Here is a 26,443-nt window from a genome sequence, read left to right as displayed (position 1 = left end):
CCACCAGGTCTCCTGTGGTGAAGTGCTTAGCTGCCTTTGATCCTTTCCTCCCTAAAACTAGTATGCATATTCTCCATACTGTTCCCTATACATTCCCTAAGGTGCTGATGAGGAGAATTTGTTTCATAATCCAGAACTTCTCTAGTTGGTGACCATTTCCTTTATTCTCATGACCTTAATGTGTGATTTGGGGATGATATTGTAAGGAGAAATTATATGCAAGTCACTATTAGGAGTTTAAGGGTTAAAGAATAATAAAATACCTTGATGTGAAACTTTACATCTTCTTTTATTAAAAAAAAAAAGACTTACATGACACTTTATTAAGTCTTGTAAGACTCCAGTTAAAAATCAAAGTTTTACAATATTTTACAGTATACTATCTTTTCTTAAAATGTACATCTTTTTTTTTTTCATTGATTTCTTGCCTAAATCGCTTTTTGGTGTTAAGTCAGGCTTCAGCAAGAGCCAAAAGGCACGCATTTTGTGCCATTAAATAAAGTAAAAGAAAACGCTGGCTTTAAAATTTTTGCAAGAGAGCCGACAAAGCTTCAACACATCATTAGCTAGCTGCTCTAGAAAATAAAATTGCACAGCAGAATTTCTGCCTAAAAGTGGAAATAAGTAAAAAAGAAATGATACCACAAGGTAACCCTTTTGAAACCATTGCAGGTGATAGAAGTAAAACTTAAAAACAGAAGACCAACGCGTAGATAAGGTCTCGCAGCTGCGAAGTTCCGACTAGTAAAAATTAATTTACCAGCTCAAATTTGATGGAAGGCCAGTTTTTAACAGCCTACCTCTAACGTATTAACAAGGAGCAGACCTACATTTCCTTGTGACATCACTTTGCGTGATAACACATGGTCACGTAAGCATAAGAGTAAACCTTGTTCCATCACGCATAGGTCACGCGTGTTCACACACGATCTATGATGAACGGATAAGTAAATTTCTTTTTCGAATGAAGTTTGCGCGAACCCCTGACTTGGAAAAAAGCGAGCGTCTAACCAAAGAAACAACACGATTATTCACAAATTTCCCATTTCCTTTCCATTCAATAAATAATTTAAGCATCCCATGTTCAACCATCCCCAAAATTTCAATTCTTTCGACGAACTGTATAAAGAATCGATGCCCTCCTAGGGGGAAAGGGGGGGGGAGAGGACGGGGGACGGGGGACGAGGTCTGTTCGCATCGAACGTTTTCATGCCGGTCCTAGAGCCACTAAAATAAATAAATAAATTACATGAAATATTATCAATAAAATATGGTAAATCGAGACTAAAATAACATATTCCGATGCTGTTTATAAGGGCTGATCACGATTCTGTGCGACTTCAGTATTACATAGTGTTATTTTGCTACGTGGCTACAAAACCAAAATTTTTTGGTTGAGAACACAGCTTCGAAAACGTGACACGAACAGACTCCCAATAAGTTAACCGTATTTTGACAGACTGGCCTAAGATGAACACCAAAAAATTCCCAAGACTTGCGAGTTGTCACACAAGATTTCTCTTGCCAGGTAAAAAATGATCAAATAAAAACAAAGTTTTAAAAGGTAGCAAATGGACGAGTATTTGAGTCCAAACAGAATAAAAACAAATGACAAAAGATCATCTTTGCGCATCATCGAAGCTTGGCAAAAAAAAGGATGACTCTTTCAATTACCAATGATTTGGCAGCTGTTAAAAACTTGAGCACATCAAAACAATATGAACATCAACGGTAAAATGTGAAGCAAATTAATTGGGTCAAAAATGTCATCCAAGACTAAACAAATCCCTAGAGTCGAACAAGTTTCAAATGAAGTTCCAAGACAACAACAAATTCTCCAGGTATGACAAATTTTCTGTTTTAAAACAGTCAAGCTTCACTCTGAACGTTGGAAAAATTCATGTCGTGTTGAGGAGTGTTATAATCATCGAAAGGAATAGACAAAACGTTAAAACACTCTCCCCAAACTCACATAACCATTCCAAATCAGAAAAAATCATTTCAGACGCATTTCCCCCGAAGGCAATCGAAAAAAGACGAAAACTACAGCAGCTAGCTGTCAAAAGGCAAGCGCGCACGGGCTAGTAGCTGCACGTCTATACAAGAGATAAGAATTAAGCGGCTGGCATCGCAAGCGCATGCTTAGAACACTGTACGGCGTTGACGCCATTTTTGGAGGTTTGGAGGCATCAAAGGGGGCGGGACAGCCGTAGTCGAAAACCCGGTATTCTATGCCCCTTGTTCCGCCAAGGAGGGGGATTTTCCCCTTATACAGGCAACTTACGGTGTACAGAAGAAAACGGCCCTCAAATTCCTACCGGAGGAACATTGCCCGCAAATTTATGGGGCAGAGGGCAGCGGAACAGAGCAGGACCAGGCGGGTGGGCGTCGTCACCGCGTATGTCATCGACTGCCAGGTTTTTTTCGGGATCCCTAATTGCTAACCACCGGACTTTGTTGAACGCAAACCCCAACCATAGGGGATTCGTCTCCCGGTGAATGCTGTCGTACAAAATCCCTCCGGTGTCCCACTGAAATCCCCCGCGGATTAGCCACCGAATTAGGAACTGTCGTGGATGATCCCACGCAATTAACTTCATGTTCCCCCGGATTAAGTGACAAGTTCGTTGCAGAGTAGTTGAGTTGCGTAAACGCTTCCGGGGGGAGAGAGCTACCCACAGCTGATCCATGAGGCTCAACAGTCATTGAATTGCAAGATGAAGACGACGAGTAATTAGAAACAGTTTCTGAGCTGCAATATACTCCTCCACTGACACCGAAGTCTCGTCCCTGGCTTCGTCCTGCCTCGCCGCTGTGAAGAGATGTGTTAATTGAGGCGGAGCTGTAGGCTGACGAGCCTTCACTGCGAGCCCCTGGCAACGTCGCAGTTTGTTGAATTCCTTGCCCAGCGATTCTCGAATCGGAATTATTACAAGTTCTCTCATTAGTTCTTTTAAATTGCGATGACATCCCTCCGCCCCCATTGCCCCATGTCTGTGGTCCTTTTCCACTTGGGCTGTCGCATTCCATGGCAGATGACGTCACAGTCGCGTGCACAGTGGGGTCGGAGCATGCGCGTGTGCCACTGCTGGACACCGCAGTGCTGGTTGTGCTTGAAGTTCTATTCGTCGTACCTCCCAAGGCGGGAGAAGAATTCGCTGAATGCGAGGTGTTTGTGCTTTCGTCAGCAGTCTTTTTGAAGAAGCAATGTTGCAAAGCTTGGTACGGCGCTATTCGAGCTTTCGGGTCATATTCAAGCATGCGCAAAACAAGGTCCTTTAATTTTAAATAATCTTGAAGTGAGTGTCCAGATTCTCCTTGTCTTCTGCCGCCCGGTCCGCCTTTCTCGCATCCCAAAATATCGTGTAGTTTCCTTGTTCCCGGCGGTCGGTATTCCTTGGGTAAAGGAAACAAAACGCTTAAGCAAATGTTTCTGAAAAGGCAAAGGACATATATACTGCCATCCATGGATAGGCGACTTCCCTCTCCAACCATTAAAATACCTTTGGAATACAGGTCGTAAACTCAATGAGTTCCACAATTTACATGGTCATGGCAAAATTTTAGAATACGTCAAGTTCCTTCACTTGGCGTGTAAGGAGCGAGGAAGGAAGAGAAAGAGAGGGGAGATAAACAGGGCGGGAACGGGGAAAGAGAGATGGTGGAAAGGGAAAAACGTATAAAGGGAACGATGGAGAGAGAAAGGAAACAAAACAAGGAGAGACCGTGGGAGGGAGGGTGATAGGAAGGACAAAGGGAAGCAAGAAGGGACGGGGGGGGGAAGGGTGTGAGAGATAGGAGAAGGGAGAGGGAAAACGTGAGGGGGTTGAAAAGAAGGGAAGGAGGTAAAAGATAGAAGGTGGAGCAGTGGGGAAAGCTGCAACTAATTTTCTGTCTCTAGTATATTTACAGATTGTCTTACCTTTTTACCGTCCTTACTAGATTTACAAGCGTATGTACCATCTGGTAAGCGATCGAAAAACTTCCTAGCTTTAGGCGCACTTTCCAACATGTGATTTGGAGGAATGCCTAAAACCTCGACAACTTTCATCATTTGATCAAACTGAAGAAGAAAGACAGCATAACTATGAGAATAAGGACGTAATGGATATTTCAAACTAAAAGTACAACAGAAAAATTTTAATTTTTGACGTCGTGGACAATAACTATTCACATTTACGTGAGAGTAATAGTTGTTACTTAGAAAAAAACAATCATTCATTCACCTCGTTTGCCCCACTGAAGAGTGGTTCTCCGGTGTGCATTTCGACCAAAATACATCCCAAACTCCACATGTCAATTGCAAGATCGTAAGGCACGCCTAGAAGTACTTCCGGTGAACGGTAAAACCGACTTTGGATGTATTGGTAAATCTGCGTAAGAATTAAGAATTAAGAATTAAGAATTAAAGCCAAAATGAAAACCCACTAACATGGAACGCGAAAAAAGCGCGAGAGGAAATCGAGCATCATAGGGAAATGGACGTGAACTAAAGGATCATTGGAATATAATAAGCCTTAGAGGGGGATCAGCTCAATTTTATAGTAGCACAAACAAAATCCTTCGACCCTTTCACCCCCCCCCCCCCAAAAAGAAAAATCAAGCAACACATAACGACCGGTCCCTGAGAAGTGCAAAGCGCGTTGACGAAATGCGAGACGCACGAAGCTTGCAAACGCAATCATAACAGTAAACGCTGATCAACTAAGATCTTACAGAGTTTACACTAAAAATATATTCGTATTTGCAGCGCTATGTCAGACGCAAAAAAATAATAATCAATGAACGAATAAATAAACATAAATATATAACATTATGATTAAAACGTTGCTAACCGTGGGCATTTTGACAGAAAAGTCGGAAAAAGGGCTTAGTTGCTTTGAGATTCGAATAATTGACGTAAAATGTTTATGAGAAGAGGAAAGATGGATAAAAGTACGACAGAATTTCAAACAAAAATCTATTAATAACGATGACAGCAGGAAGTCCATGTCTTTTGGTCAAAAACTTTTCAATTTATAAGTTAAAACTATCTGTCAAAGTTTTCTTCCGCCTTGATTCCAAAGGAAGTCTTAACTGCGGGAAAGTTATGCCCGCACGGAAACTGCTGTTACCAAGAATAAGCCTGATTCTTTTTTCAAAGGAAAACTGAATTGAATAAAATTTTAACTAAGGTCTTTACAGTCCATTACAGCGGTAAGGTTGGAAGTATAGAGGTTATCTTTTAACTACAAAAAAATTGATATTAGGCCAGCATTTCGCTTCCACCTGCTAAACATTGTCGCCAGAAAGTCTGGCCTCGTCGAAAAGCCCGGAGGGAATTTTCACTTTCAATTGCAGTCATTTCGTGATTTGAAAGGGCTTCTGAAAGATTTTGAAAAGGAAACTATTACGTTGAGGCAATTTAAACACAATCGATGGCTCGAGAGCGACAAAGACGCATCAACAATCTATTTGTTGGTGTAATTAATTAGCTAAAGTCGTAATTGCGAAATATTCCTCCGACGTTTTTTTTTCTTTTTTTTTTTTTTTTTTTTCTTTCGCGTACATTTAAGATTTAAGACACGTGCTAGTCTCGTGCACAACAAACTTTAAATACTAGAACTTCAAGAAATGGAAATGACAGAAATTACCTCAAAACACCTTGCTTTTAATCAATAATGTAAAATGTGTGGTGTAGGAGGCAAGTTTTATTCAGCAGAGTTGATTTGCATACTTCCTAGACACTTTTCAATTACCACACGGCTCTGTTTGTACAAGACAACGCGCTGTGATTGGTCCGTGTTCACCAACAGTTGTTTAAATATTAATTCGTATTATGTCGGTACTTCTGAGAAGTATTGTTGCTTGCCTTTGTTCCCCTAATTCATTATGAATCGGCTGTCATCGTCAAACGCGTTGAAGTGTGGAGAAAATTCACTCTGATATCACAATGAACACTGCTACGCGCGGGTGTGTTTTCTCTGGCTCCAAGGCTTTTAGGACAATAGGAAAGCCACATTTTTTTCCTTTTCTGTTTAAATTGTTCGGCTATACACTAAGAGCCCTCGAGAATCAATAAGCACGAGTCAATTTCCGACAAATTAATTGATATTAGGATGAAAACCTCAACATTACAGACTCTGAAACGTCAAACATCGAAATTTCATAACATTGCACCCACAGTTGTCAACAAAAGAGCTTGAGCAAAATTTCACACGTAACAGAAGATACTTGTAGATTTCATCTAAATAGAATACAAACTGCACTAGTCCGTTGACTGAATAACATTCGCACAAAAAAAATATATGCTTTAGAAAGATCGAAGTTGTTTATTTTGTGTTCAGTTCGGTTTTCCTTGACCTTTCCAACAGATCTCTAGCGATATTCGAAAACAATCACTTTGCCAATGCAATCAGAGTAGACTTAAAAACAAAATATCCACCAGTCGATTGACGAGTCCATAAAAGCAAAACAAATAACGTCGACAATCAGACTTCAATCTGAGAGTTTACTAAAGGCCAAACACTTCACTCTCACGGCGCTTCTCTCAACCATAGAGCCTGTGTTCCAGCGAGCTAACAGGAAAACATGTCAAAAAGCTTAGTGAAAAGGAGGTGGGTGAGTGGGGGGGGGGGGGGGGGGGAGGGGGAGGAAAGGGAGCGTAACTTACAAATGGACGGGCTTTCCATCCAGAAAGAGAGGGCATAATACACTGAAGTCGGATGATGTGTTGGAAATCGAGATGGAGTGTTACCTTCCCGCTGCAAAACGATTGATAAGTGCTAGCAAGCGTGGTGCATATTCGATATGACTCAATTATTGACAGCCATCACATCCCTTTCCTGTAAGAACACCGTCAACACCATTTCAAGTCCGAGGGCTTTCCCTGGACGAGACTTCAACACAACTTTTGGAAAATATGCGAGTGTAGATGTCGCCTGTTCAGCCAATCAGGTCACTAAAAATAATTTGGTGTAAGCAACGTTTCCCGTGCTCGCTACGATAAAAAGCAACACGCAACGTGTCTCAACCAATTTGATGAGAAAATCTGACAGCACCCAGTCAGCCTCAAAAATAATCGTCAACAAGCTTTCGCAATTCTTCCCGCGCTTTTCACCAGCGGTTTGTCTCAACCTTTACCCCGCAGTACGTCTCAACAAATAAGCATAAAGAATCTGTCTTTGCTGCCATCAGCAGCAAAGAAAATAACCCTAATATTAATTTCACGTTTTTTCCCGCACATTTCCCTGCCATCTAAATGTTCTGTCAAAAACTACATAATTAAAAAAGAGATTTTTCCCTGTGCTTTTCACAGGCGGTTTGTCTCAAACTTAACCCCGCAGCACGTCTCAACCAATAATAATAAAGAATTTGACTTTGCCACCAATCAGCGGCAAAGAAAAAAACCCTAATATCGCTTTCATGATTTTTCCCGCGCTTTTCACTGCTACCAAAATGTGCTGTCAATAATTACATAATTGGAAAAACGCAAAAAATTATTTTATAAAAATTATCAAAACAGACGGAACAAACCAAAGATACCGTTCTTACCCTCTGCCCAAGCTGACATGAACTTCCGAAATCCACAATCTTGATGGCACTTCTTTTAGGATTGCACAACAAAATGTTCTCAGGTTTCAAATCGCAGTGAATAATATTTAGTTCAGGCGTTGACAAGTACAGTAACGCGGTGCACATCTGCTGCGCGAATTTCCTCGTCAAATTCAATGACACTCCTCTAAAGTTCGTGTTTCGTAGCAAGTCGTACAAATTGTACGATAACAGTTCGAACACTAAGCACAAATGATTCCTGTACATAAAGTGTCTCTTAAGCCGCACTGTTGAGAGATCAAATAAACAAAATCAATGAAGTGGAAGAGTATTTCAGTAAAAGCAAGGTGAAATCTCCCTTCTGTGTCTTATGCAGGTGTTAACCCTTTACACTATAACATCAGTATGTATATTCTCCATACTGTCCTATATACCTTGCCTATGATGTTAAAGAGGAGAACTTGTTTAAAAATCAAGAAATTCTTTAGTTGCTGATCATTTCCTTCATTCTCATGGCCTTAATGTGTGATTTAGGGGTGATATTGTAAGGAGAAATTAGATGTTAGTCACTCTTACGGGTCAAAGAGTTAAACCCTAGTGGCAGTAGTTTACCATACATTTGTTACTAACTATCGCTTTAAGAAGTATAAGACGTGTGAATTTTAACGCTATTCCCTCGTTGATATTTTCAGTTGTTCTCATCAGTGACTGCTAGAGAATTTCATTGATTTCGTAAGGAGAAATTCCTTTGATTGATCATAGTAGGAAAGGGGTACATTGAGCAGCCAGAGTAATCCACGATCATATTGGTTTTGCCAGCTCTGCTCTGAGATTGGTTGTGCAAGCTGGCGCTTGTCTCTCAACCAATCAGATGCAGAACTAAAAAACTCGCGCTGTCCCGCGCTTGGTATAGTTTGCTCTTGATATTGTCCTTCGTTCTGATTGGCCATAGCGATCATTTACTTTTGGTTTTGCGTCACACAATCGTATAACAATTTCAAATGTTTACACTCGTGACAAAGCTGAATAACGTCTGCGCATGTCACTAATAAGCTTATGAATCCATATCAACGTCTACATAAATAAAAATGGCGATATTTTTCAAAATTTTGAAAGTTTAACCATATTCATCCACTGAAACCCCTACTTAACAAACTTAGACTATCCCCGAAGACTACCGAGCATACATATCGACTTTGTTCTAAATCAACCTACTCCAAATGCATCTTTATGATCGAAATGCAACAGTTTACAGGTAAGTTTGCATGCAAGTTTTATTAGCTTACTGTGATGTCATTGTTTTGCTGCACCAAGCTCTCAACCAATCATTTGTAGAACCTGAATTGATCAAGAAGTTGGTCACACGCGTTTTCCCGCGCTTGAGTCCGTCTGCATGTTTTACTATGGCGAGTTTTCATTAGCTCATTGTGATATCTTTCTTACAACTGATTGGTTGTTTCCTGGTTACTCTTACCGATGTAGTATTTTCCATCCGGATCGTGTGAGTTCATTAGCTCCAGCAAACGAACTTCTATCTGAGCTTGATTCAAAAATGGCTTCTTGTTTTTTATTATCTTTATGGCGATGTATTCGTTTTCCTGATGATCATACGCTTTGCACACCTATAAGGAGTTTTAAAAGAAATTGAAGAAAACACCGTCAAATAAGTTTACTGCCCGCTCTGAACAAGAGACTAAACGCAAGAAAATAGAAATACATTGTTGTTATAGCAAAAGTACACGATCAACTCACAAAGAAACAATATTTAAAGGTGTGCTGTGACCAAAGAAGCCTGTATGCTTTCAAATTGGGAAAGAAAACAACAAAGACAACAAATAACTAGTCTGGTTATGACTCGATAATTCCAGTTGGCCACCGTAGAGAGTTTCCAAGCTGACGTCTCAAGCGAAGCCCTTCGTCAGAGCGATTCTACTTCCATAACTATCTTCGCTCTTACGAAGTGCTAACACTCAGCTTTAGAAACTTTTTAGGGTGCCCGATTTAAATCATCAAATCAATTGATAAAACAAAATTATTCTATTAAAACCCCCCACTGTCACGCTACCAGTTTCTTCAGAAACTTACCCCCTTTATTCGATTTTTACCCTAATGTTGCGTTTTTTAAAATCATGAGCTTTTTTTTTCTCGTTTTTTTTTTTCTGTTTAATGCAACATACCAGTGAGAGAATAATAAATGAAATCAACACTTTGTTATGTTTACTAGATACTCTAACTTTCATTCAGGGGTAAAAACATGAAAATGAAAAGTTATTTCAAATATTGAAAACATGACATAAATTCTACTGCTTCAGTAGAAACCAAGAAATTACATGGTTGTATATATTGGAAAAAAAATTGAAGCTCCACAATTTACTCAAATATTCTGCTCACATATATGTTAAATATTAAGTTGGAAATTGCAGGGGAAAACCCTAAGCATTTGCACATTTACATATCACAGAAAAACACTTAAAAATGCTGACTATTAATTCACCCAAATTCTAACCCCCAAAAAAATATTTGGACTGTTTGTGAGTCAGCCTGAATAGGGCAAAAAATTAGTCTCTGTTTTCATCAAATTTTGTGTAATTGTAATGCTGAAGTTGGAATCTTTCCACCCTAAAAGCTAATTCTGATTGCCTTTCAACTTCTCCTAACTTGGGCAAATCACACTACTGTAAACATTCAGCAAGAAAAATACAAAAAATAATCAAGAAAATTAAAATAAATATTCTGCATGCCAGTCGTGTTGAAAAATAACAAAACAATCACCTTTACATAAGTAAATATATTATTACTAAAGTGCTGATTGTGATTTACACATGCGTAAATTAGAGAAAAAAACAGAAAAAAAAAATTTATATTTTACCTGGCCAAATGAGCCTTTTCCTATGAGAGACTCAATCTCATAGCGATCAAACCACTTCTCCCCTGTTTTAATGATGTAATCAAAGTTTTCATCGTCATAGCCATCATTGTGCAGTCGCGGCTCTTTTTTGTGGCCTCCTTCATCATTCTTCTCCAACTCCTTGCGTTTCTTCTTCTTGGCATAATACACCTAAACAAATAAACATTGTTATAATGATGACGCAAGTGTCCCGTTTGAATATACACAACTCAAAAATTAATAAAAAAACTAAAATTGGAATTCTTTCCCCGACTCGTGAGATATAATCTTGTTTTAAATAACTCTAATTCTTGAAAATTCAATCAAAAAGTCACCTTGAGCAACATGAGTGAACCAAATCTGGCTAGCGTTAAGAACTTGGGGTTTCAACATTTTAAAAATAGTTCTAGGCATTTATATCACTTTATCTTGTAATTAAATTCTTTGTCAATACACTTACAGACTTCTTTTATTTTATTTATACAGTAGCTGTAGTTTAGGATATTTTCAGGTGTTGTTTTAAATCATCTTCATGTTGTGTTTTTAACAAAGGCAAATTTCTAAGTTTTTAATCATTTAATATTAACAAAGGACACTGGTTAATCAGTTTGTATACTTTTGTGTGTTTTACTCTAAGCCTCTAAATGTAAAGTTATTATTCTTGTCATTAATCTTATTATTATTATTATTATTATTTTCATTATAATTACTATTATTATTATCATTATCATCACCATTATTATAATTATTATTATCATTATAACTACTTTTATCATAATTATGAAACACTCCTCTTTTCTGACCAACAAATCTAGAGAGTGCACACACTTACACTGTATCAAAGTGTATCTTTCAAAGCAAATGCTTGACTGTTTTTTTCCCCTTATCAGAAGAGCTTTACACATGATTACAAGGCTAGTTAATTTTTGTTTGATTTAATGAGAAAGTATTGATTGAAAAAAAATTTGGTCATCTGAAGTAAGCAGAGTATCTACTTCCTGTAATACATTAAAACAGCTTCTGTCTTGCTGCATTCAAATCCCAACTCACTAAGAGAAAACCCCAGATTTAAAGTTAGGCTCAAGGTGGAAAGGTTCATTCTGTGATTCCCAGAAGTGATCAACATGTAACTTCTCCCTACAATGTTGATAACTTATCCAGCAAACAGGTGACGAGAATACTCAAAGTTATCACATAGAAGTTGCTATTTTGATCTAACACCAAATGTTTAGCAGCTAGAGGGAGAATTAACAACCAAATTAAGAATTAGGTCATTGGACATTCCACACTACCTCGTTAATGTGCTTGTAAGTTTTGATCAAGTCCACACTGAGCTTTCTTAGGGGTGCAGAGCTCGGGTCACGAAACGTAGTTGGGATCTTGCCATAGAATGTTTGAACTCCAGCAAAATCCACCTCATCTACCGGTTGGTCTTCTGTGTTTCCAGCAACGTAATTCATGTCAGAAGCTACTCTGGATGTCTGATCTCCATTGCCATCTTTAAGGAATAGCGGAGAGAAAAAGTGAACAAGTAACATTAGAACTGCAAAAAATACTACCAAGTAACATAGCAACAGAAGTAGTAAAGAAGCCAAGAGAATCAGCCAGTACAAAGCACAGACGTTTCTGAGATGGTGAAGGTAACCACAACAAGAACATTATTCAAACTAGTCCTGACAAGCTCTGACATTAATGGAACAACTTGAAAGAAAAGTTGTGTTCTTTAGAGAATTACCAAGTACTAGCAAGCCTGTCTCTGAATTCTGAGATGCCCAGCTCTAAAGACATTTCATTTAATCACAGCTATTTAAGTACACACAGTTTGTCATCTCTGGCACGTGGGTTCTGCCAAAGCACAGCCCATGGAAAGCTGTCTTAACATTTTAAACTAAACCACAGAGGCAAAAGATCTGTAACAAGAGCCTCAGAAAATAGCAATTAACCTCCATTTTCCCTGCCTGGAAGATAATTGTTTTGGAATGCTCTTGTAAATGTTCCTGTGAAGATGCTACATGCACATCAAACTTTGTCCTCATTTTTTTTTGCACTGTATGAAACTACTTTCAACACACAAGAGTTGTCAAATAATTCTTCAACGAGGAAAAAAACAAAAGAGGAAACAGTAAATCAAGGTAACACAAGGAAGACTGAGGATGGAGAAGACAGGAAAATTCATTCTAAATTTTTTAAGATGTACAAGCTACCAGGTGGCTTCTTTATCAACAGTAAATCATGTTACCATACTTGACTCTGTGCTGGAATTTAAATATTTTAGATATACACTGACCTCTATCAGTAGTTGCACCCCCAGGAGGAATGTCCATCACCTACTCCAGCATGACATCCTAGCTGCTCAAAGAGAAACAATCCTGATTCATATGCTGGCAATTTTAACACCAAAAATATTGGAACAAAACAAACGCAGAAACCTGTGTCAAAAGCACATGCATTTGTTATGGCTAAAATGCTTTCAATGTCTGTTTTTTCTTCCTTTTCTTCATTTTGGTTCAAAGTTTAAAGCCTTAACATTACTTTGTTATGACATCCACAACAGCTAATGAAATAATTAATTGGATTTTGATTTCATTTTAAAAGACAAACTCAATGGAAAAAAAGGGAGATATTAACAACAAATTGGTAAGATTCTAAACCACTACTATCATAAGATTTCATAGGTTACAACTGATACACTTATATCAAAAATAATTTCCCTAATGGCATGTCTAGCCCACGTGCACCATAAAAACTAATGGCGCATGGAGAGAGAGCATAATCCTACCGCTAATCAATTCCTTTGAATGGCAGGTTTCAAAATTAACCATGAACATATCTGTCATCATCAAAATGTGAATAAAACTACTGCGGGCAAGGACACTACCTGTTCAATTGGGCACACACACAAAAAAAGGAAAAACATATGAATACTGTGAAGGGTTGAAGGTACGTGAATACATAGGAGCAAATAATTCTACCACAGCAATATCAGTCAAGAGTAGAAGGGCCTCAAACGAAGTACTTTACACTAATTGGTGTCATTCATTTGTGACAAGTAAAATCAAGCATAATCAGAATTGCACACATGGGTAAACCAAGAACACACCATGCTATAAAAATTATGCTGTGAAAAGTATCTCATAGTAAAATGACGCTTTTTTTACTCTCAACTGGTGACAATTCTTAGGGGTAAATTATGTGCAACATAACAGACTGAAAAGCAAATTGTAAGACTGACTTTTGAGCAAAACGATTTGTCAAGTACCGTACACTTAAAAGTTGGGTTACGTTATCTTTTCTGCCAGATGTTAAAATTGAAACAAAAATACAAAGACTACAGCAATAAATGTTTGCCCTTTTTTCTCCAATAAATGGTTTATGTAACTTAAGATGATTGTTGTAGGCATTTTCTTTCTTCTGCTTGCACAGAGACCCCCTGGACTGATACAAATCCAGTTTAACGTCACAAATAGTGACATGCTGGGTACAATGCAATGTATTTGATTTCCAATTCATGCTTTTAACCTAACTCACAAGGCTAAATTTAAGACTATCAGCACACAAAGCCTTACTGCCGAGAAATATAAAAGACTTGAGAAATAATTTCACTCACACTTACATGTAGGTTAGAAATGAAAATGACAGATTTCTGTATAACATTAAGCTCAATAAATTAATTCCTCAAAGCAGCTTCACAAATTAATAATGGAAATCTCTACAGAGTAGTATTATGAACAACTTTTTAAAACTAAAGGTTCATTAGAAAAAATATTATTTTTGGGTAGTTCTACTGCTATTTTAAAAAATACGATCTAAGCATGATTGGATACAAGCTAAAAATTGAACAATTCAAGACCAACTTTTGTGAATTCCAAGGCCTGCATTTTTCCATCAACTATATACAGGGGCACACCTTGAGTGTAAAGGATTACTACAACATAAATTTTAATGTTCACAACCATGAATGAAATGTTAAACATTAATGAAAAACTACCTTTTGCAGACTGATGTAGAAAATTGTCCTAAGTTTTCAGGGTAGAAAGAACCTCTTGTCACTACTATAAATTTTGCCCCATCCACGCTAAAATGTTGAGCCACACCTCACAAAAAAACTACTCAATTTCACACACGACCTTTCAGGATATCAACCACAAGGTATAAAAGTGTTTAATAGTGATGAAATTTTAACTTTTTTGTGGTATTTACTTGGTCATAAAACGATTTAATTCACGCAGTTATGACAAGAGAAGACTTATGAACAATGCTTGTCTGAAATGAAAAAATGAATTTCTTTTGTTACCTGAGTAAATAGAGAGAAAAGAATATCCACTTCCCCAAAGTATTTTTCCCTGCTCTGTGACCAACAAGTGAATGAAACACATAAATTATAAATCTAGATTTCAACCAATGACTATTTAATTAACCTAAAACAAAATTAACACACATACAACAGCTAACTGAATTGCTTTGCAGTTGTGAACAGATATGATTTTTTTAATCACATTTTTGCCATTTTAAACTACTTTCCAGAATGTTGTCTACAGGAAATTACCTATATAACTTACAGTATAACTAATTCTTGTGTACTTTGAATTACAGAAAAGACTTCTGAGTAGGAAATGTTTGGTTATAAATGAAATTCTTAAAAAAATGCTATGATTCTTCATAAATAATCAACTAGGAAGTTGATTTGAAACTCCTGTTGAGACTGCCAAAATGGACAAACACTTTCAATCCAAAACAATAATTAAACAGGCCATTTATTGCATTTATCACAAAACATGTAAATCTGACTGTCAAATAAAAGCTTGGCCTCATGCAAGATTTTATTGACTTTCTTTTGATTTTACAGACATAGATTCAGCATTAGCTTGCATTCTGGAGTCACACGTCAGACATTTCTGATCCTTTATCCTTTTTGATCGATCAACATCAAGAAGGGTTCAAAATATTTCAAACCTCAACTCTTGACACCAGTTCTCAAAGGGTTCTGAACGGTTAATTTTTGTAACTGTTTCCCTGACAGCAGCCATTTAAACCAACAACTAATTGTTTCCTACAACCACCCACTGTTCTGATATTTAAACATATTATCAGTATCAATGGCACTGCTCAGAAATACAAAACTGTTTTTAAAATGCTTGGTTAATTAACAAAATGGTTCAAGTCATGTCCACTGTGTAACTCTACATTTCTCTTTTATTTCATGTTCTGTCTTTCACCTTCTTTTCTTAAGTGAAACAAAAACCTCTCTTGGGTGCACATGAACAAGTAACTGTAAAAAAGACTTGTTCAGTAAAGGATTCACTCTTGAAACAGGACATCACTCTACCAGTTCTAAAAATTATTAGTTGGATATATATCATACACAATACTCTGGAAGACAAATAAATAAAAAGTACCAGAAAGTTCCCAATGACACTTGTTATCAAATGATATATAGTAGACCAATTTAGTTCATGTTTGCAGGCTCCCTAGGCAAGGATTAAAATGACTCTAAGAAGGGCCAAAATCAAATTAAAGCCCAAGAACATAGCCTGTATTACTGCTATTATTTCTTTGTAGGGCATTGAGAAAATTAAAACTGAAAATAAAAAACAAAACAGGGTAAAAAATCACGCTAACATTTGAATCGGCTAAAATACACTTTACCTCACCAAAATCTTCACTTCAACCCGCAAAATGTGCCACATTGCCTGACAAAGAGATGTTAATTAACATCAAGCTTGATAGAGGATATTTCCTTATTTTTCAACTTCAAATTGATTAAACAGTTGTCTTCCAGGCATTATAATGTAAGTTCACTCAAACAGCTTTCAAGAGACTTTTTAAGTTTGAATCCAACTCTTTAACAAGAGATAGAGGACGGTGTTGAGTTTTATATAGTGAAATGTTAACCCTTAAGTTATATTTTGTTTCCTTCTTTGGGGGTTTAAATGTCTGAAAGGAGGTACATCTAACTTCCCCACTTAATTGCAAATGTTTCTTTTTAACTTTTGAAAGTAACATGACGAAAGTAAACAGGAAACTTTCGTAGCATCCAACTCTTATATTACAATATTAATGAAAGCATCCATGATCTGGGAATTCTGGATCTGAGCTACTTTAATTCAGAAATGGAGTTGTATGTTAGTACGTTCTCCTGTTACATTATCCAATCTGTTGTGAATTCATTTCTTAATTACAAACCTTGTAAATGGAGTGAAAGTGATTTTTTGTGGAGTGGGTGAAAAGTGTGTTCACAGCTGTTTTTGTACGTGGATTAAAACCACTCCACCATTATTAAATTAGACCTCTGATTTATTTAATTTACAATTCAGAACTGAAAATGAATTAATACCATTGAATAAAACTGCAAATGGCATTAAGAATTCAATACAGCTACTATTTCAGTAATCAATTACTGTTAATCAAGTCCACACTAATCTGTCAAGTAAACAATTCAAGTGAAATTTGTTTGTTTTTCTAATAGATCTGTCCAACAATACCTAAAACATAATTCAAAATGGGATTACAGTCCAGTTAGTGGATCATTTGAAATTTCCTGGACACTATCAAAAGCTGACTCTGATAATTCAATTACAATTTTGAAGCCATAAAAATATTTAAAGCATCATTAGACAATTAATTAATCACTAATTGATTTGTCTTGCTAAATATAAATCCCTTCTCTCACCACTATGAACATTTTTAAACCTACATGGCTTTTTTAAGAACACCCATTTACTTTGAAGTTTGCTGCGATTTCAGAACCAAATATTATTGCTTTTAATCACCTCAAAAACTTTCTACAAAGATATTTTGTGATAAAAATATTACTTGGATTGAAAAAAAAAAAATGTCTGAGATCAAAAATCAAGTACCAATATCAGAGTTGAAAATAGTTTTCTATTGTTAGGTTGGAACGTTCTTGCGCCCAGTTGTTCAAAGAATAGATAATGCTATCCAACAGATAAATCACTATCTCATGGATAACTTTTAAGAAATGTACTGTGCTATCTACTGGATAGTGATTTACCTAGTGAAGAGCATTCACCAACCTTTGAACAACAGTGGCCTGGTTTGATACACTTTGCTGAGCACAATCTTAAGGCAAAAAGTAAGCAAGTCACTCTTTGGTCTTCTGAATGATGTTGATCTTGCATTCATTTCTTTCAAGTAAAATAATTTCTCTGCCAAGATTATTAGGTTTATCTTATTTGGAAAAATAAACTGACCGTTCTTAACAATATACTGACAAGTCCACTTGAGTTCTTTAGAAAAACTGGATCGGTGAAGGCAAAACTACAAGTGATGTAATGTTGAACAAGAAATGACATTTAATCTTCTGCCATTAATTTGTTTTATCATTGCCTCGAGCACCGAGTACAATTCTGAGACTGCATCTTGGGTTGGAAGCAACCACATGGTTGAGTGACATCAAAACACGCAGTATTTTGGCGCAATCGTTGTCTACAGAAGAGGCCAAGATAAACCAACTTAATGGACCGTGTAATTTCGTTCCTCGCTTAATACTTGTGGAATTAATAACAGAATATAATAAGTATACATATTAGCATTTTTAAAACATGCTACATATCGCAGACAATGTAACAAATTCATAGAAAAGCACTTGCAGTAGAACAAGAACACTTTCAGAAAATGCTCACGACATCGCAATCGAATACTTTTTTTCGCATAGCCATGTCAAGAGGTCGTCTATAAGCTGAAATCCGCTCGCCGCGCAAAATGGCTTAACGAATTGTCTTTATGGAAACCCATCTACGACTCTATGAACTGTTACAATCTACAGACACTGAGGAAATCTGAACTAAAGATTTGAGAACGACTTATCTTTTCATTCTACTCTGAGAAGGCGACAGGATAATAAACAAGAAGCCAGCCGCACGCACCGAACTGTCGGCTACTTCAGCCCAATAGTCATTGATTTCTAGAAAGACGACTACAGAACTAGCAAGAGCAATACAGATAGAACTTTATCTTTCTCACTAACGAAGTAGGCATTTACTCTAAACAACTAAACTGGACTTAAAAGCTAATCTGAACCCAAAACCGGTCTCATACAGGAAATATCAAGGTAGACAAGGCAGCTATGGCGAAAATTCAAATGAATGAAATTATAAACATGGCGGGCCAACATCGACGCTTTCGTACTCATGGAACGAGGTTCCAAAGTTTCATACTTTGTCTCTCGTCGCATTTTAGGTTGAAATTCACCGAAACTGAAAGTATATAGCGAGACGTACTTTTCGGATTTGAGGCGTCCATACAATGAACAATGATTATAAGCGACACTGTATGTCGGGAGGACCGCCAACAATTCAAGACTTTCGGACCTTTCATACAAAGCGAGTTACGGTTGCGCAACGAATGGACGTTAACCAACCGATAACATCAGGATCTTGCTTTCTTCTACCACATTTCCGCCCAAAATTATTCAAAATCTTAAAGAATATTGATTTCAAACAGTTGAGACCTGGAAGATCGACAACACAGACAATAACACCAGGTAATTTCCCTTCGTAAGGCTGTCCTTGGCGACTTAAAATCTACAGTTCGCCGCGCGTCAAAATCTCTATCAGGCATAGTTTCTCTGAAACCCTCTTCTCAAAACGACGAAGAAGGCTGCAAAAAGCTTTCAAGAAGGTTTTCAGGACAATTCTAAACTTCGCCCCACACTTATCAACAGATTTAGGACTAGAACAGAGTTATAGATTTTCTCAAACAGCAAAACCTCCTTCGAGATCGCACTTTCGCAGCTGACACCATGAAAGATGTAAAATACCGCGCAAGTAGTCAAGGTAAATTAAAGACAGATTCTCACATGCACAACGGGTATCCTTTTCCAACAAACCATAACCTTTCCTATTAGAAACATATATTACGTTATAAACTTTGCAAACAGTGCGCACAAGCTGCTGTCACAGAGCTCGCTCATTAACATTTTAGCAAAAATAAACCACAAGGGTGTTTTGACAGTATTCAGCTCTTGGGAAGCACCTTGAGTCTACAAGGAGATCTCTCACATCTCATGGCCGCTCAGTGAATACTTCAACCCTTTGGTTTATCTTCACTAAGTTTCCGAGCGATCTGGAGCCCGAGCAGACAAGATAGACCGCCAAATTCAAAAACTTCTCTTAAGAGAGAGTCCTTCGCGAAAAAATATTTTCATATCTCGCATCTACGGACTTACCTGTGAAATTCAACGATCACTCTTCGTTCCTCAACGCGCATAGATTTTAGAGAAATCCATTCTGGTTGAGAATAAGCACAAGCAAAGGGCTAACAATCCTGTGATCCCCAAAAAGTTGTCTTTCAACCAAAATTTCCTTCTTCCGAAAAAACAAAAATCGCGCGCTGAATCAGCAATCACGTTGAAGTTGAATCAATCGAACCGCTCCCCAATTACAACTTTTCCAGTCCTTTTCACACATCAATTATTAAGCTCCTGACTTGTCCAAGGAAAGCTTTTCAACGAAATTCTTAACTGAAACCGAAGTTCCATACGGTGATCGATTGCTCGGCGTTAAAAAAATTCGAAATTCGAACGAAATATTGTCCGATAAAACCGTTGAAAGGAGGTCGTAACAAAAACCCGATGACGCGACGCACTGTTGCTATGACAATGTCAATTACAAAAACGAAGAGTTGTAAGAATTCGACATTTAATCAGTAACGACGAAGAGCAAGCTTAACCGTGGTCTTTTTTAGCCTAAAAACCTCTTTTTTTTGTTTTTTTTTAAGCAGCAGCAGCAATAAAAAGAAGTGAAAAAAATTCTCACAAAAGGAAGCAAACACGGTGAACTTGACAAAACGAGAGGAAAGATAAAAGTAACAAAACTGACTTCATTTTAGTAATTTTTCGACAGTTCTAGATTCACCAGGTTCGTATTAAAAAGAAATTACTTCTTTTCCAATACGTGACAGGAGTATTTCTGTGGTTTTGCATGTTTAACAACATTTGACAAGAGAATTAAGATATTCCTGGCTTCATTAAACGTGAGTATGAGTCATGTCAAAATGTGATCATGCCGGCTCCTAAAAGGGTGATGATCTCATAACTCTAATTTTCCACCTACCAACAACGAAGGCATTCATCCAAATTAAAAATATTCGTTCAAACGAATGAATTCAATAACGGCAAAATGAACTTTTAGAAATATATGTGTAGATTTTTTTTTCGGAAGCGAAAATGGCGGGGGGGATGGGGGGATGGGGGGGATGGGGGGGGGGGAGGAAACTGAGGTGGAAAAAAATTGGCAGTTTCGCAAGCCGTTCCCCACCCGCTTCCTCTGCCGAAAAGAAAAAAGAAAATAAAAAAGAATGTACAAAAAAAGTCTCGAACTCAAATTATCTCTCCGGTTAACCTTGCAGGTGACATTATGCACCTTCTTAGTTTAGTGTTTATTAAAACAAGATTCGAAAAGTCACTTTGCTTCACGAGGGACTCTTTTTCACGAGTAAGGGATGGTATTGTAACCCACTCTGCAAAATGTTTGGAACCTCAGTGAAAAAAAGACTTATTGCCAAGCTCGCTTGGGGACTTAAAGGAATTTTTTTAATTTAAACGCTTCTGTTTTTTTTTTTTACAGCAAACAATTCATTTGTTGCACACCGCGCTTCGCCCACTCAGACGCCTACAGTTTCTGCTTTCAATGTTAATCAAGGCTTACGTAAAAGCCTAGAGGCCCATACATTATGCTAAATAGTAAATGTATTAATAGATCAATTAAAAGTAAACAAATAAAGAAATAAAACAACAATTTGTTCCGAAAAAGGTGTACCTTAAAAACTAGTGCGGTACTCCTACTTAGCCCGAAATTTTTTAACCATAGAGTTTAATTAATTTTCTACACGTGCAGTATGCAGGTATTTATGGTTCTTCATTTATCAGCGCGCCAAAGCGGCGCGTGATTTTATGAGCAAGAACCTAAATGAAAATAGCTTCTGAAATGCTCTCCGGATCGAGAAGAACCAGTAAATAGGCATGAGAAAATTGATGAGGATTTCAAAAGTAGTCCCGAATCGTCTTTCTCTCGCTCGCCCCACTTTTACTTTCACGTTTACAATCCAGCTCCCAGGAACAGGGTATTGAAGTAAAAATGTAAGCCCCCTGTTAAACTTCCTAATTATATATAATGAAGGTTTGGCGTTTAGTGAACGCTTCCAACTCTACCCTATCTTCAAGAAATAAAGGTTTATATACTTTCTACAAGTTTTTTTTTTGTTTTTTTTGTTTTTTGTTTTGCTATTTAGTATGATTCAAACAGCAATAGAAAATCCTTAGGCGACTTCGACCCCAAAAAAACTGTCAAAGGAAAAAAAAGTCAAAGAAATGGTGGGAAAAAGTATATCACCGCTTTTCACGACAAGAAGAGATGAAATAATTCTTCTCAATACCGGAAGTTGAGTAAAAGTGTCCCTATGCGCGCACACCGATATGCGTCTGTTATGGGTAAATAAAGGAAGAACAGAGCTGAGCGATTGGAAGACTGCGTCCTGAACGCGACAACGCGATGATTCAAGTTTCGCCTTGACGGCTTTATTTTACTGGTCATATGAAAAAAAAATACACTTTACAGTTGGTCTAGAGATATGGTAAATGATAAAAAAAATCGCTCGTAAAACCAAAGGCTCATGATAAAAATAAACAACCCCGGCGAGGGAGAGGTTGTTCAACCTTTGGACAGGTGATCATTATACGACGGAAGTGTTTGAAAGTTTGAAACAGGAAGACTTAATGTCAATACATCACACTAAACTAAAAACGCATTAAACTAATTTTAAACCACAAAATATTTGGCGAGAAGTTCCCAACAAGATGTTTCCTACTAGTAAATTTTGACTATGTGAAAAATTTCGAGATTATTGATTTAATAACTATTTTTGATTGGACTAGCACATGATCGAGGGTTCTTTAATTATAGTCTCTAAGGCTTGGGGCAAAACAGTTTTTAAAATAATAGTAACTCACCAAGGAATTGAAGTGTAGCAATTCTTTCTAAATCTTCTTCTTATTTTCAAAGTAAAGGAATATTTCGTGCATCCAAGTTCTTTCGCGTGTTTTTGCTGCGCTTTGTGTTGAAAGAAGACGTCGGACACGTGCCGCATGTAACATGCGAACTGACAAATACGCACCCGTGTGTCACGGTTGTATGTCCATGGTACTCAGCCGATACATGACAGGATTTGAACTTTAAAGTCACTTGACATGACTGTGACAACCTGCTGGTTTGTATTAAGATAGCATTTTGAATAGTTACAGAATAAAATCAAGTACTCTTAGACAATAAAGATTTAAAAAAATTCCATCCCATTGGCTGAAGGCCAAGTTCGTCTTGTCGATACTCATATAAACAATCGAAAAAGAGACCGCCTTCCTTATGAATATGAAACATTGAGATATAACGCCATTCCGAGCTCCGTAAAATTCTCTCATCTGAGAAAACTTTCCTTGTCGGTGATGATGCGAGTTATCTTCAAGTCAGCTGGGAAACACGTGTTTTGAGCAAACATGCATTATTTATAACAGAGGACGAGCTAGTGACTATTTTCTGATATTGCTTTGACCTGTTATGAATGAGATAATATTAGATTTCAGATAAACAATCTTGCTGTCAATATGAATAAAAAACCATCATTGAAAATTAAAAAAACAAACAAATGATAAAAAAACAAACAGGAAAAAAACAACAAGTGACTCCGCACCAGTTTTTACCCGGACCTTCCACGGCGAAGAAGTTGTGCAGTTACACAGCAGGATCCGTCTACGAGATTCAGCCCCACCCTCTATTTGCTCGTAAATCCCCTTTTGACCCCTTATCTGAAAGTCCATTGTTTGTCGTGACCTGCGCCTCAATCTTACCGGTCCACCTTCCGATATGATAGATAAATGTTCCCTACGAAAACTCGTTTTCATTTAATTCATCATATGTTAGTTAAACAAGAATCGGACTCATTCTTGATAAACCTGCGTAAAATATGTATGTCTGAAAACTCTATACCAGGTAGTGACCCATGCTTATGGCATAGTAACTAGAGAAAATCAGGAGAAAGAGATCGAGAGGCAGGTTCCATAGGCAACGCTCTTAGATAGATGACTTCGACTAGATTTATTCATAGCAGCCTCACGAACGGAAGTACATGTGCAATCGGACACGTCCGTGTAAAGTCTAACATATATCTGATCTGGAAACAGTTTGATCAGGAGGTCACACCCTTTGTGATTTTATTTGTTTAATTGTTTGTTTGATTCATTTTGTTTGTGTCGTCAGATAAACCTCTACTGACATTGTCTCTTTTCAAAGTCTTTCTTTAGTAGCCAGTCAGTTACTATGGCAAGGCTGAAACATTCTAACTCTTTCACCTTTCGATAACAAATAAGCTAAAGGGAATGAAATGAAAGTCAATTCAGGAAAAAAAAATTAGCTGAAGAAAGAGTGTGATATCTACGTAGTTTCTGGCATTGTACTTTGAACTTTGATGTATGCGATGCTTTTTCGAGAGATCTTGGTTCCAGCACAGGCTGCCTCGCTCTTCTGGGAATTTTGCATGATAATTAGCTCTCGCAAAGTAAAAAAAATTTGAATAGGTACTGAAGACTCATACACAGAGAACTGCGCCAAGCACGACTTTAGGTAAACTGACTTAAAAAGTGATTATGCGTAAAAGGAGCTGGCTTTAAATACAACTAGACTGTAAAATAATGTGCGGTATGAGAAACGTGCGTAAAGGTGTAACTGACAAAGAAAAACGCTAACAAACTTAATAAAAAAAAAAACACTAACGAGGAGGTATGAAAAAAAATAAAGAACGAAATAATTAAATACGAGTTTCCCAAAAAATAATTAGCAAGGGCTTAGGTCTTACCAACCTTTCCACCAGAACTGTCTTGCTTAATCACTTTGCAAAGTTGATTTTAGCACGATACCACTACCAAGCAGAATTTGTGAGTTCGGCGATTCCATATGGATTTTTTTTTCTAATTTCAAAAGTTTAAACTATAACCCGTTGATTGCCAAGCGAGGCCCATCAAAGAGTGCAGCACTGGAAAAAATCGATGCAATCCAGTATTTAAAGCCACCGAGTTTTAGTCCTAGTTCATTATTTTCAGGAATCTCCTGGATTTACAGCGATTCTCTTCATCCGTTTTCATCAAAGTATACAATTACCAAATACCCTAAAGTGAGGTAAACAAAGGTAAAAAGCAGAAGGAGACTTAAGAGATATATCTCCATGCATGGAAAAAATTGTGTCTTCTTTTACAAGGATGGTAGCATTTTTGTGAAATTTTCCAATTTCAGATCAGCTGCGTCGCATTGACCTCCTTCGGTCTGTACGAGGAAACCGGAACGAAACGGTTACTTGAACAAATTTAAGAGGGTGGGTAGGTTATTCAAAACGAGAACCTTCTGATCCTAGTTTTGTAGAGAATTAATTTCGAAAATAAACTCAATAAAGTCTTTAGCGAGCTTCTCTCAGTTCCCTTCTCGGTCGTGTCCTTGGGATGTCACGCAACGCTAATAAGTACATCACGTGACATATTACAAAGTCAGCTTCTCGACCCACCAGCAGTGGTTTCAAAGTTAAGATAAAATTCTTAAACGAAAGCTATAATTTCCCGTGGACTGCAGTTCAAAACACAAACTACATATTTCGCAAGGGAAGCAAATAGCTATGTTTATAAATATTTAAATATTTAATTAAGGTGGCACAAATTTTAGACAATCAGTGTAGTAAAAGCTGCAATACTCTAAACAAACGAAAAACTTCCAATACTCTTTTTGATATAATACTCAAAAGTAAATGTTATCCATTAAGCTACATTATTTTTCTGCCTTTACAGACCCCTTATCCATTGGTGGAACCTAAAATTCAATTAGCGCAAGATGGAGGAGATAGGGGAGGAAAGGTCTGTACTATAATAAGTGGCAAACCAGCCAGAGCTTTACTTGACTTCCATAGCATGAGACAACCAGGACAGTGTTACCTTCCCCCTCCCCCCCCCCAGATAAAATGTCAGTCCATCACAAGGTCTCCTTCCAGCATTTCATCAGGCTTCCCTGACAATTCATCAGTATCCAGTTATACTCCTTGGTAGAGGAAGGCACTGTGAGAGTTAATTGTTTTTCTAAAAACACAATGCAATGACCCTACTAGGTCCCCAACCCAGACCACTTGACCCCAAGTACAGTGCACCAACCATAAGCCACCAGTACCACAAGGGAGGGAGGGGGAAGCTAAGGGCTGAAAAGCATTCACCAATACTGAAAGTTTCTAAGGGGTCTTGGGGCACATTTCACTAGGGGGGGAGGGAGAGTTACATCTCTTCATGTCCACTGAGTCTTTGCTGTAAAGAGGTGACTTCAGCACTTTGTATAGAGATGTCTACTGTTACGGATGTGCACCTTTGACATTTTGGCACAATGAAAAATAATTTGATTGCAGCTCTACTGGGTAACAAATACCAGAGTCAAGGACAAAGGTAAAGTAAAAAATTGAGCCTAGTGACTCCTCTGGTCACAGCTCATCCTGGTTTCCATAGTACTCTGGCTACTCCCCTCTGGATGGGATGCTTTAAGTCAGTCACATGTTACATCCCAATATTCAATCAGGTTTCTTGGTGTGTATGCAAGTATTTTATTTCTACATGTAAACAACTAAGAGTTAACAAAAACTTGATTGAATGCGCATGTTAGACTCAAAGGAGAAAAAATTAAAAAGTTAGTAGATTAAAAATGACTTGTCAGTCAACGTTTGAGTTTGTATTATCACTGAGCATTTTCACTCATTGTTTGTATTTTGATTCACCTTGTGGGTGCATCAAAATATTGCACATCCTGTAAAAACACTAAGTGATACTACACCAAAAAGTATTAACCCTTTACACCCTAAGATTAATATGCATATTCTCCATACTATTCTTTTTATATTTCCCATGGTGCTGACAAGGAGAATTTGTTTAACAATCAAGAGTCTCAGGCTGGTGATCACTTCCTTTTTTCTCATGACCTAAATGTGTGATTCAGA

General features: G+C 37.4%; 1 protein-coding gene across 2 annotated transcripts; it reads right to left on the bottom strand.

The window, feature by feature from the left end:
* Nucleotides 1-268: 268 nt before the first annotated feature.
* LOC113668768 (dual specificity tyrosine-phosphorylation-regulated kinase 1B) lies at nt 269-22,539 on the bottom strand. Of its 2 annotated transcripts, none has more exons than XM_089209279.1 (9): nt 22,389-22,539; nt 12,708-12,769; nt 11,713-11,918; nt 10,403-10,591; nt 9,008-9,155; nt 7,534-7,820; nt 4,227-4,373; nt 3,923-4,063; nt 269-3,396 (listed from the first exon to the last, which is right to left on the bottom strand). In XM_089209279.1, the coding sequence occupies exons 2-9, from the start codon at nt 12,742-12,744 to the stop codon at nt 2,434-2,436; spliced, it is 2,118 nt and encodes a 705-aa protein (XP_089065405.1). In that variant the 5' UTR covers nt 12,745-12,769; nt 22,389-22,539; the 3' UTR covers nt 269-2,433. The 2 variants fall into 2 exon arrangements, with proteins under 2 accessions (XP_089065405.1, XP_027040518.2); XM_027184717.2 differs by lacking the exon at nt 22,389-22,539 and adding an exon at nt 19,608-20,003.
* Nucleotides 22,540-26,443: the final 3,904 nt, after the last annotated feature.

Source organism: Pocillopora damicornis, chromosome 6, assembly GCF_964200805.1.
Source record: "Pocillopora damicornis chromosome 6, jaPocDami1.2, whole genome shotgun sequence".
Taxonomy (NCBI): Eukaryota; Metazoa; Cnidaria; class Anthozoa; order Scleractinia; family Pocilloporidae; genus Pocillopora; species Pocillopora damicornis.
This window is presented reverse-complemented; position numbering and strand designations above follow the sequence as displayed.